We start from the raw sequence: 17,080 nt of genomic DNA, 5'->3' as shown, positions 1-17,080 counted from the left end.
CGGTGTGCATGTACGTACTCTCCGGAATAGGCTAACCATGGCTGTATATTTTAGTGGGGAAGTGCTAGGACAACGCGAACGTATAAATGATCGAGGGGAGTGGCTGGGTCTTTCAAGATGACAACTAACGTTCACAACTATAAAATTTTAGGAAATCCGAGAAGGGAAAGGGCATAGTCATTCAAAACAACCTGAAATTTACGGTTGTGAAACCTCAGACAGTACAATAAGGGAAAGAAAAAAAACAACAGTTGTAAAACAATAAGTACTGCATAGTGTGTGTCAATCACATGGAATTGACATCGCCAATTCGAAGCAACAACGGCTGATGCGGCTCCATGTCAAACCATGTCTTAGACTGATACTCTTGGCATTATCAATGTTTGCGCAAATGTTTGTTCAAAGTGAGTAGTCTTTGCACTTATTTTTTTACCCAAAGGGAATTTTGTTCCCTGGTTGGACTTGGAAACTGGCTGCTTAAACCTAAATTTCATACATACCATGGTTCAATTTCACGTTGCTATGTCAATATGAGGGTATAATTGCTTTCTGGCATAGTTGCTTCTATTTTTGGGTTGTTTGTTTATCCTTACGGTAACCTAGGGGAATCGTAATAGTTTTGATTTTCTTTTTTTGCACGGCTGACATCTCAAAATTCATAACTAAATGACCAGAGAAAGCTAACCAAATGCTGGTTCTGTAAGTGATTATGGCCCAAAATGGTCATATCACGTTTAGAGCTAAGTTTAATTTAGTAGAATCACAAAGACAGTGCTTGACAGCTTCTTTACTAACAAAGGCAGGCTAGTTTACAGCATATTTTCTGGAAGAATCTCGAAATTGACTATAAATTGGTGGCAAAAACAAAAAAGAACACCCACAATCACAATAATAAACAACAAAACTACTAATCTGTTATAAATACGATTTGTTATCAGATTAAACGAGAAAAGTGATTACTAACAGAAAATGGTGTTGTTAGTGTAGCGGATTTCTCGAATTAGCGGATTTATGCACAGAACCATCCACCCACCGGAAAAACAATGAGCCGATCGGCATAAAATTTGTCAGCATTAGTAAATCAATAATTTTCTAAAGAAAACCGTACCATTATGATGCAACCACACTTTACATAAATATTACTAGGGTAGAACTATTGTTTGTAAGCAGGTATTGATATAAATCAATCCGTTGTCTGTCTTTATGAATCTTATCTACACTTTCCTTTCCATATTATTACCTGCACTCACCTACTATTACTATAGTAACAAACCAGCCACTACTACTAGTACTCCCGCTATATCCGTTGCACCACAGTTTACTACCAAAGTTACACCACAAGTTACAGAAATGAGTTCAATCGCCAAATACATCAAGAATCCTACACCCTTCCCAGCTTACTTTTTCAGTCATGGAGGTCCAACCTTCATGTATGAAGACGACGATTTCGGAAACAAAGGTGCATGGAGAACCGTCAAGAAGATCGGAACCAAGATCAAAAACCAATGGAAACCAGACTATATCATTGTTGTCAGTGCCCACTGGCAATCATCCGGATCGAACTTGATTGAAATCAGCGTTCCTTCTACTGAAGACGGGGAAAACAAGTTGATTTACGATTTTGGAGGATTCCCTAACCACATGTACAAGGAAGAATTCCATACCAAAGGTTCATGGTTTGTTGCCGAACAAATCAGACAACATCTCGAAAATAACAAGTTCCACAGCAGAATCTCCAAAGGAAGAGGTATTGACCATGGTACTTGGGTTCCTTTTAAAGTCGCATTCAGTGACTACAACACGCAAACCAAACCTCAACCAGAAGTTAAAGGATTGGATTTAGAAGAAACTGCTGTTATTCAAGTGTCCTTAACTTCGAATGACAAAGATTTCGAAACACACTTCAAATTAGGTCAAGCATTGAGTAAATTTAAGAATGAATTATTATGGGATGAATCCAAGAAGAAATACTTGACTGGGTTAATTGTCTGTTCCGGTATGTCTGTCCACAATTTATATGATCTCGGCAGAGCATTCCAACAATATGGTGGCCTTATGCCATACACGAAACCATTCAACAAGGAATTGACTAATTTGGTCGAAAAATCCTCCAAAGACGAATTATTACCAAACTTCTTGGAGTTGAAAAAGAAGGACATCTTAAGACAAGCTCATCCTACCTTGGAACATTTCTTGCCTATTGTTGTTGCCGGTGGTATTGCCAACCAATCAGACGAACCAATCAAAGAAGTTTACAATGACGCTTTTGCAAGTTTGGGTTGGGGTATTTATCAAGTGGGTAATTACAAAAAGCCAGAGGCTACTTTATAAATTAGATATATATATATTAGTAATGTACATAAACAATCATGAGAAACTATTGTTTTAAAATATCAGCCAATGCCTTGGCAACACCAGCTTCATCTAATCCTTCTAAGCTGTTCTTAACTTCACGACCCTTTTCGAATCTAGCAGTTAAAGTTGGTGGAATACCGTAACTTTCTCTGATTAAAATTGGTAATTTGTAATCCAGTTGAGTCTTTAAGGTGGCGTAATTCTTGGTCAAGAAGTTCCTTACAGGTATTGAAGCTTCTCCGGTTTGTGATAAATGGAATCTTAACTCCTTTAATGCTGTAGGAATGACGAATTTGGACATGATGATGACTAATGCTAAGTGGATTGTTAGATGGCTCTTTTCTCACTTTAAATTTTGCTGAAAAATGTTGGCGATTTTACTGGGTGGATTTTTGCGCATGTGACCTCTGGCACGTGACACATCTTTTTAATAACTGAATGGTTGCGAAATAGCAAATCTGCATTTATCGCTTTAGATATTTCACTGATAAACACTGCAACATATAGGCTAGAATAGCCAGGGTGAAGTAGTGTTTTCAGCTTGGACTTCAAATGTGTCGAACAATTTAGAATTAGATCATGTTACCAAAGTGTATTAAGCAAACTTATAAATATGCATTTGATATAAACTTTTTTAAAAACCCAAAGCTTCGTCGTTAGGTTTAATATTCTTGACATCTTCAACCATTACTGGCATACCAGTATCTATAGACTTCAAGACAGCATCAATACAAAGTAATGCCGAAATACCATCATCTATACAACAATAAGGCTCAGCATTGCCTCTAATTACATCCACAAAATGATTTAATTGTGAATCAAATGGCAATTCTTCTCTGTTGAATTCAATCTTCTCCTCAGTTAAAGGTTGCAACCAGGTGGAATTCTTGATGTGGGATTGGTGGAACAATGTCATTTCTGGGAGTGAAAGTGTTCCCTTTGAACCAAAAATTCGGTAAATCCCATTGATTTCTGAATGATGTGGGATCATGGGATTTTCACCGGTGGCATTCTCGAAATTGAATGGGGAAGTTACATTATCGGAACAGATAAAAGTTCCCGAGATTCCATTTTTGAATTTTATAGTTAATGCAGCACCTTCATCAGCTTCATGATCTCGTCTCTTTGGTAACAACTCGGCGTAAATTCGAAGTATTGGTCCAAACAAAAACTGTAATAAATCCAAATCATGAACCAAGTTAATTAATAACACACCCCCTGCTGAACTCTGTGTTCTCCATGGGGCAATCTCAAAATAGTCTTGGGGCTTACATAACATCCAGCTTCCTTGAACACCAACAATATCTCCACATTTATGTAAATTCCGTTTAGCTTCCATAATATAAGGATTGAACCTTCTGTGATGACCCACCAATACCTTAACATCTTTCATGCTAGTGTACATTTTCAACAGTTTTGCTTCTTGTGGGGTAGATCCAATAGGCTTCTCCACAAGCAAATTTATCCCATAACTTGCCAATTCAGCTGAGACTTTAACATGGGTGTGATTGGGTGTACACACAATTGCACCGTCAGGATATGGTAATTTTCTTGTATTACAGTATTCAATAAATGTGGTAATGGAGGGGAAATGCAATGTATTGAGTCTGTCAGCGATCTCAGTTGTGCTTGGTTGCGGATCTATGATTGCCATAAGCTCAGTGAGTGGATTATCGTGTACATGTTGGGCATGACGTGGTCCGATTAAACCGGCTCCTATGACTATAATTTTCACGGGGTATGGGGCAATCATTTTGGTTGGATGCAAAAATGAGGTATTACTAATGTATGACTAAGGTTTATGCAGGAGAAATGAAGTTGTGATGCAAGAATACTAGAACTTTTTGTTCTAAGTTTGTGAAGTAGGTTAAACTAGTCTACTATGCAAAAAGCAAAATTTCAGAATGGGGTTTATTATAAGAGTTTTGACAGGATGAGTAAAAGTTACCTGACTCAAAAATTGAAAAATTTTTCGAGTAAGAAAATATAAAAAAAAAGAAACTTTATTATTATACCGGTACCGGAGTAAACTCCTCCAAGGTGAAATTCTGGGGTATTGTTTACTAAATGTGTCAATATATGAAAGGAAAGAAAGGTATGGGAGGTTTAGTTGTGCAAAGATAATTGAAAGCACATTTATGCAAGTGAACAGTAACAAAAAGGGGTAAAGTGACACAAACCTAAGTTAGAAACTACACCGGCAATTTATAGCAAACAAAAACATCTAGTTTGCTTAGCAAAGCAGTTCAACAATAAACATCCAGACTAAAAACAAACAGACTAGAAATTCAATAGGAGAACTCAATAACCAGATTGGACTGTCTAATTAGAATCCTAAAAGTTGTAAAAATGATCTGTGTTCGTTGTAAACACCATAGTTATTTTTTTTTGTTCATTATTATAGACCATAAATATCAGTACTGAAAAATGTTTTTGGGATTAAGACTTTCTTTGCAATTACAAAAACACAAATTAAAGAAATAAAATGCACAATAAATGTTCTCCTCCTGAATGAGCTCACTTATAATAATTTCACATGACTACCCCTAATTGTAGTTATTGTGGGTGAGAGGGAGGGGAGGAGGAGGAGGAGGAGGAGGAGAAGGTTTGCTCAAATTACTTTTGAATATATTCTGCAACAGCAGCATCCAAGACTATTTCTCTATCTTAAACGAAGAACCACCCAGGGCTCACCTCAAAGATAATCTGCCCAGAATTAAAGTTAGTTAATCTTCTAAGATAAACACCGACAATTTGTTTTTTCTAAATGCTTTAGCAATGCATTGTTTGCTTTATATAGGCTAGTTGCGTTAATTATACCTGGTTTAACTATAGTAAGAACAAAGCTTGGTAAGAAGTAAATCATCTAGTAGTTTTTGGAAAAAGAGCGTTTGACATTGACACAGGCCATGTATTAGGAACAATTAATTGTATCATAACCCATATAGCTAAATAATCACGGAACTACCCCTTGAAATTCAACAGCTCTAGCCAAAGATAAGGTGATAATTCTCATGAAAAGGATCAAACCGTAACAATGGTGTGATAAATCTCTGAATTGAGCTGTTAACCCTCAAAACCGAAGTGAATGCCTAGCATCGGTATTTAATTGCATTTATAGTGGAGAGGTGGGGGCTAATTGAATAGTTGCAAGAAATAGAATTCATTAAAAATATAGACTATTTTGAAAATTAATATCCTAAAATACCAATAAATAGGTTTCACTTCAAAGTATTCCTTTCAAATTTACCAGTAAGGAGATTTATGGGGGGGAAAGGACAATGTTTGGTTATGTAGATTTATAGTCAAATATGGTTGTTACCTATTTTTTCTTTTTTTTTTTTACTGTTTGGCTGCAAAGCAGCCCCAGTCAAAATATTAACAACATGAAAGATGTTCTGGATATGATACCTAAGACTCCCTAAATGGTATAAAAGAAAGAGAATTTAACCTCCAACGTATGAACTAAAATTATTAAATAATCAGTACAAAAATGATTTCGCCATTACTATTATTTATATTTGTATTTACCAGTGTTTTGGCCCGTCAACTCAGTGGAGTATTCACTTCATTTGATTCTTTGACTTGGGATAATGCTGGAAATTACCAAGTTTCTGCCCCCTCATACCCTACTTGGAATGCAAAAGTGAGTTGGGAGATTGATGGATCTACTATGAAAACTGGAGATACATTCATCTTATCTATGCCATGTGTTTTTAAGTTTATTACCCCTGAAACCCATATATATTTGAATACAACTAATCCAGATAAGGACTCTACTACCACATTTGCTACATGTGTACTTAGTCCAGGAGATGTTATTGTACCATTTTCTGAATTGCAATGTACTTTGCTGGATGAAGTAAAAGATCTGACTTTGGCTTATGGATCTATTACAATCCCAATGTCATTTAATGTTGGCTGGGCTGGACTGGATACCGCAATGAAGTGTGCTAATATGTTTAAGGATGGACAAAACACCGTTTCCTTCACCGATGGCAATCGTATTCTTTCTACTGAAGTAAATTTTCAAGGAGGATATGGGCCTGATGATCCCAACAATATAGTACGTCAGGGCCGTATATCTCCATTATTAGATGTACTGTTTCAATTCTTTATGGGAAAGAATTGTCCAAATGGCTACGAATCTGGAACCTTGGGCATTGAGCTTCAGACCCCCAATGGTAAATTTGATTGCTCCATGCAGGAATCAGGAATGAGTAATAAATTAAATCCTTGGTATTACCCTACAACTATTGAACCAGTTGCAATTAGTTCAACTTGTGATGAGCATTTATTCAAATTTGACTACGGAAGTGTTCCCGCGGGGTACCGGCCATTTATTTCTATCCCTGCGAGATTACCTCTAGGAGCGAGTCTAGTGGTGCATTATATTGATTATTACCAATGTAAAGGCGAGGAGAAACAAACAAAAAGAAAACTTCTGGCCAACTGGTTCAACTATGAAAATAGTAATCCTTTGGCAGATGGGAGAGAAATTATCGTAAAGACGCAAACCTATACAGGTCTGGCTACTAGATTAACTACATTGCCATATAATCCCGATGCTGGCAGAACAATGACCATTGTTGTCGAAGTTCCAATACCCACTGTTACTGTAACAAAAACATATGAAGGGAAAACAACTTCGTATTCGACAAAGACAATGCCACCTGGATCTACTGCGACTGTTATTGAATACCAACCTGCAATTATGGTAACTGAAACCAGAACATGGACTGGTTCTTTTACCCTGGTAGCTACGTTGCTGTATGACCCCGAAACTGTTGAAACCATCACTGTGATTGTGGATGTTCCTATTCCTACTTTTACATTGACTGAAAAATATGGCGGTGAAACTACTTCGTATACCACTATAACAGCTGAGCCTGGTGGAACAGCCACCGTAATTGAGTATCACCCACCTGAAACCGTCATCGAGACCAGAACATGGACTGGTACTGATATTCAAACAACCACATTACCATATGATCCTGAGGTTGACGAGACGGTTACTGTTGTTGAGCTAGTTCCCATTCCTACTGTGACAGTAACAAGTACTTACGACGATACTGTTACTTCTTATACCACTGTGACTGCTGGTCCTGGTGAGACTGCCACGGTTATTGAATTTGTTCCTGGTCTTACTGCCACTACCGTAACTGAAACTAGTACGTGGACTGGTACTGATACTCAGACAACCACGTTACCATTCGATCCTGAGGTTGATGAAACTGTCACAGTAGTCGAATTAGTTCCTATTCCCACTGTCACCCTGACCACTATGTATCTCGGCTCCACGACATCCTATACTACGGTTACCGCTGAACCTGGAAGGACTGCCACGATTATTGAATTTATTCCCGAAGAAGAGCAAATACCAGGTTTACTTCATACTGTGACTAGAACTAGAACATGGACTGGTACTAGCACTCAGACGATCGTGTTGCCATACGATCGTGAAGTTGACGAGACGGTTATTGTAATTGTAGAAGTCCCTATTCCCACTGTCACTGTTACCAGTACTTATGATGGTACTATTACTTCTTACACAACGGTTACGGCGGAGCTTGGAGAAACTGCTACGATTATTGAACTTGTTCCTGAAGAGAAGCCCCAACCAGGTTCCCTTGACTATGTGACTGAAACTAGTACGTGGACTGGCGCCGACACTCAGTTTACTACCTTACCTTACGACCCTGAAGTCGACAAAACGGCTACTGTTGTGGAACTAATTCCCATTCCCACTATTACTGTTACTAGCACCTATGATGGCACTATTACTTCTTACACAACGGTTACGGCGGAGCTTGGAGAAACTGCTACGATTATTGAACTTGTTCCTGAAGAGAAGCCTCAACCGGGTTCTCTTGACTATGTGACTGAAACTAGTACGTGGACCGGCACTGACACTCAGTTTACCACCTTGTCATATGACCCTGAAGTCGACGAAACGGTCACTGTTGTTGAGTTGATTCCCATTCCTACTGTGACAGTAACAAGTACTTACGATGGTACTGTTACCTCGTACACAACCATCACTGCTGAACCTGGTAAGACTGCTACGGTTATTGAGCTTGTTCCTGAAGAAAAACCTGCACGTCGTACACTTGACTATGTGACTGAAACTAGTACGTGGACTGGTGCTGACACTCAGTTTACCACCTTGCCATATGACCCTGAAGTCGACGAAACGGTCACTGTTGTTGAGTTGATTCCCATTCCTACTGTTACGGTTACTAGTACTTAAGATGGTACTATTATTTCTTACACCACTGTGACTGCTGGACCCGGTGAAACTGCTACGATTATTGAACTTGTTCCTGAAGAGAAGCCTCAACCGGGTTCTCTTGACTATGTGACTGAAACTAGTACGTGGACCGGCACTGATATTCAAACAACCACGTTGCCATATGATCCTGAGATTAATGAGACTATTACTGTTATTGAGCTAGTGCCTATCCCCACTGTGACAGTAACAAGTACTTACGATGGTACGGTTACTTCTTATACCACTGTGACTGTCGAGCCTGGTGAAACTGCTACTGTTGTTGAATACCATCCTGGTAGTGAAAGTGGAGAGCCTGGCGAGACTGGTGGACCTGCTGAAACTGGAGAACCTGGAGTTCCTTCTCTTGATACTGCTACTGCAACAAGAACATGGACAGGAAGCTTCACTCAGACGACAACCTTACCATATGACCCTGAAATTGATGAAACTGTAACTATAGTTGTAGAAGTTCCAATTCCTACTGTGACACTGAGTACTATTTACGATGGATCTACCATTTCGTACACTACTGTGACAGTTGAACCAGGTGAAACGGCTACTGTTATTGAGTACCATCCTGGTGTTGACACTGGTAGACCTGTTGGTACTGGAGAACCAGGATTAACAGCCATGACTGTAACTGCAACAAGAACATGGACAGGTAGTTTCACCCAGACTACTACATTACCCTATGATCCTGAAATTGACGAGACTGTTTCTATCCTTGTGGAAATTCCTATTCCCACAGTGACTCTGAGTACGACCTATGATGGCTCCACGATTTCGTACACTACGGTTACCGCTGAACCTGGAGGGACTGCCACGATTATTGAATTTATTCCCGAAGAAGAGCAAATACCAGGTTTACTTCATACTGTGACTAGAACTAGAACATGGACTGGTACTAGCACTCAGACGATCATGTTGCCATACGATCGTGAAGTTGACGAAACAGTTACTGTCATTGTAGAAGTTCCTATTCCTACCGTTACCGTTACCACTACTTACGGCGGTACTGGTACTTCGTATACTACTGTTACTGTTGGTCCCGGTGAAACTGCCACGGTTATCGAATTAGTTCCCGAGGAAAAACCTGAACCAGGTGAACTTAATACCGTGACTAATACAAGTACATGGACTGGCACTGACACTGAATTGACTACGTTCCCATACGATCCTGAGGTTGACAAAACAGTTACTGTTGTTGAACTAGTTCCTATTCCTACTGTCACCCTGAGTACAACTTATGATGGTTCCACTGTTTCGTACACTACTGTGACAGTAGAACCTGGCGAAACTGCTACTGTGATTGAGTTCCATCCTGTTGATGAAACTGGACAACCCAGAGGTCATTCTCCTGACACTGCTACTGAAACAAGAACATGGACAGGAAGCTTCACTCAGACGACAACATTACCTTATGATTCTGAGATTGATGGAACTGTTTCCGTCGTTGTTGAAGTTCCTATTCCGACTGTGACGCTGACTACGGCGTATGATGGAAGTACCATCTCGTATACTACCGTAACAGCAGAACCTGGAGAAACAGCTACTATTATTGAGTATCATCCTAGTGTATATACTGGCAAAGCGGAAATATTATCAGGATGGGAACTGCAACTTGAAGCTGAAAATCCAACTTCATCTCACGAATTCTCTGGAAACAAGGAAGAAGTTACCATACAAGAACTACAAGAAACACAAACTGAACAGTCTATTATATCTGAACAGCTACTAGATACTGAAGGGTCTCTTGAAACTGAACATCTCATTGAAACTGAAGAACAAAGTGGAACCGAGGAAGTACTTCCCACAACAATACTCCAAAATTTGCCAACTGAAAAGCCATTTGAAACCGAAGAATCTCCTGAAAGTAAAGCAATAACTTCAACAGAAATGCTTCCAAGAATCCAAGTACTTTCGGAGTCTGTAATAGCCCTGGAAATGGAACAACCAGATTATTCAGAAGAATATACTAAAAACCAACCACCACCATCCACAGACTTATCTTTTGACAACGAAATCCCAGCCCAAACTCACGTATCATTCGTGACTGAACAAGCTGCAGAGAGTGGAGCTCTTGGGGTTGACACAGTTACTGAGACAAAAACGTGGACCGGTGAATTTACACAGATATACACTTTATCATTTGATCCTGAGATTGCAGAGACAATAACTGTAATTGTTGAAATTCCTATTCCTACTGTGACAATTACCAGTACTTATGAAGGGTCTACTATTTCATATACTACATTTACCGCTGATCCAGGTGATACTGCTACTGTGATCGAGTTTCATCCTGATGAAAAGACTGGTGAGGTTGAAATTTCACCAGGATGGGAACAGCCATTTGAAACTGAATCAGTACCTGAGTCAGAAGAACAATTTAGAACTATGGAAGGATCGGCATATGTGCTTCAAGAAACCCAAATTGTCCAACCAGTTGCAACCGAGCAAGTATTGGAGATTGAAGAAACCTTGGAAACTAAGGAGGTAATATTTACAGAAGCCATCCCAGAACCTCAAATGCTTTCAAATACCGAAATATTCTCGGAAACACTACAACCATATAACACAGACGAAGTAGTTGAACCACAAGTACTAACAGCAACAGAAGTACCATTAGATACTGAAATCGTAGACCAATCTGAAGTTTTACCGGTGACTGAAACAGAAGGGGAAACTGGATCATACGCAGTAGACACGGTAACCGAAACCAGAACATGGACTGGTGTGTTTACTCAGCTGTATACTTTGTCATTTATTCCAGAAGTAGATGGGACTATCACAGTCATTGTTGAAGTTCCAATTCCAACAGTAACTGTGACCACTACATATGCCGAATCTATTACTTCTTATACCACAATTCTTGCTGAACCAGGAGATACAGCTACTGTTATTGAATACATCCCAGTAGGTGAAACTGAAGAGCCAGCTGAAATTGAAGAACCTATTTTAACTCCGTCTGGTGGATTCCTAGATACTTTAACTACAACAAGAACTTGGACTGGTGATTTCACTCAACTGATAACATTACCCTTTGATCCCCAAATTGATCAAACAATGACCATTATTGTGGAAATTCCAATTCCCACTATTACAATTACCACTACATACGATGGAGATACTACTTCATATACTACAGTTACTGTAGAACCCGGAGAGACTGCCACTGTTATAGAATATGTTCCTGATGACGAAGGCGAAATTATTCTTGAAACACAAAACCCTAATAAAACAGAGGAACTTTGGACACCTTTAACAGCTAGTGAAGCCAAGATAGGTTCAATTGATACTGTTACAGAAACACACACATGGACTGGAGAATTTACAAAACTTAGAACAATATCCTATGATCCCGAAATTGATGAAACTGTTACCGTTATTGAGGAAGTTCCTATTCCAACTGTCACTGTCACTTCCACTTATGATGGGTTTACTACTTCATATACTACAATTATAGTTGAACCAGGTGAAACCGCTACTGTGATTGAGTTTGCTCCTGAAATGGCAACCGAGGAACCTATAAAAACTGGTGAAGTTGGAATACGCTCTCTTGTTACTATAACTGAAACAAAAACTTGGACTGGTGCTTTCACTCAGATCACTACTTTACCATATGATCCAGATATAGACGACAATATTACTGTTATTGAAGAAGTTCCTATCCCTACAGTAACAATGACCACTACTTATGATGGTTCCACAAATTCGTACAGTACCGTTACAGTTGAACCAGGAGAGACAGCTACTGTGATTGAATATGTTCCTGTTCTTGAAAGTGGGGAACCAATTGTCACTGGTGAATATATCGAGAGCGGTATAAATATTGAATCTGGTGAACCTATTACAAGTTTTGAAAATGTTGAGACAAGTGAACCTATCGAACCTGGCGAGCCATTTGGAAGATCTCTCAATGTTGTGACTGAGACACGAACATGGACCGGTTCATTTACCCAGCTGACAACCCTACCATTTGATTTTGAAGTAGATACCATAATGACCATCCTCGTTGAAGTTCCAATGCCTACAGTAACCATCACAAGTACATATGACAAGTCATTTGTTACTTATTCTACCATGACTGCCGAACCTGGTGAAACAGTTACAGTAATTGAATTCGTTCCTGGAATCGTTGAGATGGGTATTTCTCTTGAAAGTGGTGTTGTTCTTGAAAGTGGTGTTCCTGAAAGTGGTGTTCCTGAAAGTGGTATTCCTGAAAGTGGTGTTCCTGAAACTGATGTTCCTGAAACTGGTATTCCTGAAAGTGGTGTTCCTGAAACTGTTGTTCCTGAAACTGGTGTTCCTGAAACTGGTGTCACTCCTGATACTGATGTTCCTGAAACTGGTGTTCCTGAAACTGGTATACATGTGCTTGGGACGATTACTGAAACCCATACATGGACGGGACTTTACACTGAAACCACCACATTACCATTTAATCTAGAAGTGGATGAGACTATCACAGTAATTGTTGTAGTTCCTATTCCAACTGTCACAATAACGAGCACGTATGAAGGTTTAACTACATCATATACTACAATTGTCGCTGAATTAGGACAAACTGCCACGATAGTTGAGTTTGTTCCTGAAAATGGAAGTGTCTTTGAATCAAGTATACCTGCTGAAACCATAAAAGCTGAAACAGCCACAATTCCTGAAAAGCCCGGTGTGCATTCCTTTGATACTGTTACTGAAACAAGAACATGGACTGGGATATATACTCATCTGACAACATTACCTTATAACCCGGAGGTGGATGAAACAGTAAGTGTAATTATTGAAGTTCCAATTCCAACCGTGACCGTGACTACTACATATGATGGATCTGTTACATCATACACTACAGTTCTTGCAGAGCCCGGACTAACAGCCACTGTTATTGAATTTATTCCAGATGGTGAAGAGTCTGTTGGACGAATCATTGACATTGTAACTGTGACTAGGACCTGGACTGGAACATTTACTCAACTTACTACCTTACCATTTGATCCTGACATTGATAAAACTATAAGTGTTATTGTTGAAGTACCAACTCCAACTGAGACCAGAACAACTACAAATGATGGAATTGGTACGTCATATACTACGGAAAGTGCTAAATCTGGACAAAATTCCACTTTTATTGAGCTCCATCCAAGTCCTGAAGGATTAACTCTAAGTTCTGAAAACACCGGTGTTAGTCTTGCCACCACAACTGAAACAAGAACTTGGACTGGGCTGTTTACTCAAGAAATTACGTTACCTTTTGATCCTGATATTCATAAAACTATTACTATAATTGTGGAAATTCCAATTCCTACTTTGACAATTACAACTGTTTATGAAAGGATATCAACTTCATATACCACTATCTCTGCAAAACCAGGAGAGACCGCTACTGTGATTGAATACCACCCTGGTGCACCACCTACTGGTGTTATCCTGACTGATGATAAAGGAGGATTACATCATGTTACTATTTCTAGAACAAGAACTTGGACAGGTATGATTACTCAGACTATTACCCAGCCATTTAATCCTGATATGGATGAAACTATTACTGTATTCGTGGAAGTACCAATCCCTACTGTTAGTGTAACCAGTAAATATGATGGAAATGTAACTTCGTATTCTACCATTACTGCTAATCCTGGTCAAACAGCTACTGTTATTGAGTATATCCCTGGACTGGCACCTCCAACTGGGGAAAGTGTGCCCCGAAAACTTGTCACAGTCACTTCCACTAGAATGTGGACAGGTTTAACTGCTCGTACAATTACATTACCATTTAATTCCAAAATTGATGGAACTATGTCTGTTATAGTAGAGACTCCAATTCCTACAGTTACCGAAAGAAGTACATATAATGGACAAAGTAATTTGTTCAAGACTGTCACATCAGGTGTTGAAAAGACTGTGATAGTTACTGAATACTACACTAGACCAGGACCTGGATTACCTGGCACAAATTTCGTAACCAGAAGTTATAATAGTAAGACTACTATAATATCTACCGTGCCATTTAGATCCGGAGTTGACAATTCCAAGACTGTTATTGTGCAAGTTCCGGTGCCTACTGTTACTACAAGGAGCACATATAGTGGAAAGGTCACTAGTTATAGTACTCAGAGTGCAAATCCCGGTTCAACTGCTAGAGTTATTGAATATGTTCCTCAGTCTGCCGGTGGTGCTGGTGGTGCTGTTGGATCTCCTGGTGGAGGCGCTGGAGCACGTCAGCCCAGAACCATTACTCAAACTTCGAAATATTCTGGCCAAACTAGAAGAACCTCTACTTTACCATTTAATTCCAAGGTTGACTCAGCAAAAACCGTGGTTGTTCAAGTTCCGAATCAAGTGACAGATACGAGAACATACAATGGCAAGACTGTTTCGTATAGTACACGAGCTGGGAAAGCAGGCGCACCGGATACTGTGCTTGAATATCGTCCAGTAGATCAGGGTAGTACTAAACCTACAAGCCGTCAAGGTTCTGGAATAGGCACATCTTCGGCATTGAGGAATGGAAGCGAAAGAGGAAATACAAGAGGAATCTCAGTCACACCAGGGTCTGGAACTATGGTTGGGAGAAGTAGTGCTCTTGAAGGAAGCGGCAATGGTTGGGCTACTTCCCAGACACTTAGAAGCGAAAGAACAGGAGAAGCTGCAACTGGAAGAGGTAGTGGTCAAGATACATCTAGAGGAGAAGATAGTAGAATTGGTGGAACGGTACCACCAGAACTTATTTCTGCTGATTCGGGCCGAGAACTGTCTTCTGGTGTATCTAAATTGATTGTTGTTTTGGCTGGTGTATTTAATGTGATTGTTTTCACATTTTAGTTGACTTTATTGTTTGAGATTTTATTTATATTTATATGGTCTGTTCTTTATATTTTAATATTTATGAATTTTTACGTTGTTTTATTTAATAACTAGGTAGTAGTGCTAATATAGCAGACCTATATCTCTAGGTTCTGTATTGGCAGCATAAGAGGGTAATCTGACAAGAAATGATAATTACACACATTTTTCGTTTCTCATCATTATCTTACCAAGTAGTTGTCCCAATCACTAGTTATAAACTTTTGGTCTATGAGTTGACTATTCACTATAGTGATGACAATAGTGTAATGTTGTTTGCACACAATGGCACGACTCTTTTTTTTGTTTGTTAGCACACTTTTTTGTGCAGTACCAAACATAAACTGGAGTTGCCAATAGATCACCACCAGAAGTCAACCACACCCTAACTATGTCATTTGATATTAATTGGGATAAACTCACAGAAGATAACTCTCTCAATGAGGTGATTCAAGAGTTTTTAGATGAGCAATTCCAAAAAATTCAATTGCCGTCATTCATATCTGATTTAAAAGTGGCGGAATTTAATTTGGGTACCATCCCGCCGGAGATCACCATTCGACATATTTGTGATCCATTTGAGGAGTTTTATGAAGAAGAATGTCCTGAGGTTAAAGCTGAAAAATTGGAAACCCACCCAGAAGAAGAAGAAGAAGATCAAACTGCGTCTAAACAGGACGAGGATGAGGAAGACTACGATGAAGAAAACGACGAAGAAGATGACGATGCTCTATTTCAGTCCATCACCGAAGATGTGAGTCTTCTCAACATTAACAGGCCCCTTGATGTATCTCCGTCGACTCCATTGAGAGCCACACCATTCAACCCTAGCCCCTCGCCCCCTCTGAGACCATTACCTCCACTCAGAACCCATGATGCATATCATAGTTATAACAATATAATTGGGTTAGGAACTCAACCAGCAACAGGGTCAGACACACCTACAACTATCCTAAACCCGAATCTTAGGGCCCCAAGGATATACCATAGAAGAAAGTCACCCAATAAGGGAAACAATGATTTACAACTAATTGTGGAAATTAATTATAAGGGGGACGTTCACATAAATTTACTAGTTAACTTGTTAGTCAATTATCCTGCACCAAATTTCATTACATTACCTATTAAGCTACATGTTACCGATTTGGTTATCCATTCCATTTGTGCATTAGCATATCTCAAAAAGAGTGTATTCTGGACTTTTTTGTGTGATATTACTGATATTAATCCTATGGATTATTTCACGAATAATCTTGGAAATTTACAAAGAACAGAATCAAATAGACTGAATTCAGGTGCCAATTTTGTCGATTATTACAATGAATCAACCCCAAACTCAAACAAGGAACGAATTGATATTATTAAAAAAGTGAAAATTGAGAGTGAAATTGGAGAAGTTGAACAAAATGTATTGAGAAATGTTGGGAAAGTTGAAAAATTTCTTGTAGAAAAGTTGAGGAATATACTTCGAGAGGAGATGGCCTGGCCTAGCTGGATTTGCTTTGATTTGAATGACCAAGAAGACCTGGATGAAGAGGGAAGTGATAATTAGAGGTCGTGTGCTTGTGCTCAATTTTTCACAATTGAAATAACCATTAAACCTCATCCCACAAT

At 39.1% G+C, this 17,080-nt stretch overlaps 5 protein-coding genes across 5 annotated transcripts; 3 read left to right on the top strand and 2 right to left on the bottom strand. All coding sequences in view use genetic code 12, as the record gives it.

The window, feature by feature from the left end:
• Nucleotides 1–1,106: 1,106 nt before the first annotated feature.
• On the top strand, nt 1,107–2,666 carry SPAPADRAFT_63745 (uncharacterized protein; the record flags this gene model as incomplete). The annotated part of the gene is made up of 1 exon (XM_007377836.1): nt 1,107–2,666. The coding sequence occupies one exon, from the start codon at nt 1,204–1,206 to the stop codon at nt 2,329–2,331; it is 1,128 nt and encodes a 375-aa protein (XP_007377898.1).
• Nucleotides 2,378–2,656, bottom strand: SPAPADRAFT_57582 (uncharacterized protein; the record flags this gene model as incomplete). Its single annotated transcript, XM_007377837.1, has 1 exon — nt 2,378–2,656. One exon carries the CDS (start codon nt 2,654–2,656, stop codon nt 2,378–2,380), a length of 279 nt encoding a protein of 92 aa, XP_007377899.1.
• Nucleotides 2,667–2,933: 267 nt separating the features above from the next.
• SPAPADRAFT_63741 (uncharacterized protein) lies at nt 2,934–4,245 on the bottom strand (the record flags this gene model as incomplete). Its single annotated transcript, XM_007377835.1, has 1 exon — nt 2,934–4,245. One exon carries the CDS (start codon nt 4,106–4,108, stop codon nt 2,990–2,992), a length of 1,119 nt encoding a protein of 372 aa, XP_007377897.1.
• A 1,378-nt stretch (nt 4,246–5,623) lies between these two features.
• SPAPADRAFT_68952 (uncharacterized protein) lies at nt 5,624–15,726 on the top strand (the record flags this gene model as incomplete). The annotated part of the gene is made up of 2 exons (XM_007377834.1): nt 5,624–8,486; nt 8,607–15,726. 2 exons carry the CDS (start codon nt 5,849–5,851, stop codon nt 15,443–15,445), a joined length of 9,477 nt encoding a protein of 3,158 aa, XP_007377896.1.
• A 131-nt stretch (nt 15,727–15,857) lies between these two features.
• SPAPADRAFT_52957 (ERMES complex subunit) lies at nt 15,858–17,018 on the top strand (the record flags this gene model as incomplete). The annotated part of the gene is made up of 1 exon (XM_007377833.1): nt 15,858–17,018. The coding sequence occupies one exon, from the start codon at nt 15,858–15,860 to the stop codon at nt 17,016–17,018; it is 1,161 nt and encodes a 386-aa protein (XP_007377895.1).
• Nucleotides 17,019–17,080: the final 62 nt, after the last annotated feature.

Source organism: Spathaspora passalidarum, assembly GCF_000223485.1.
Source record: "Spathaspora passalidarum NRRL Y-27907 unplaced genomic scaffold SPAPAscaffold_8, whole genome shotgun sequence".
Taxonomy (NCBI): Eukaryota; Fungi; Ascomycota; class Pichiomycetes; order Serinales; family Debaryomycetaceae; genus Spathaspora; species Spathaspora passalidarum.
Note: the sequence above shows the minus strand (reverse complement) of the source record. Positions and strands in the feature narration are given on the sequence as shown.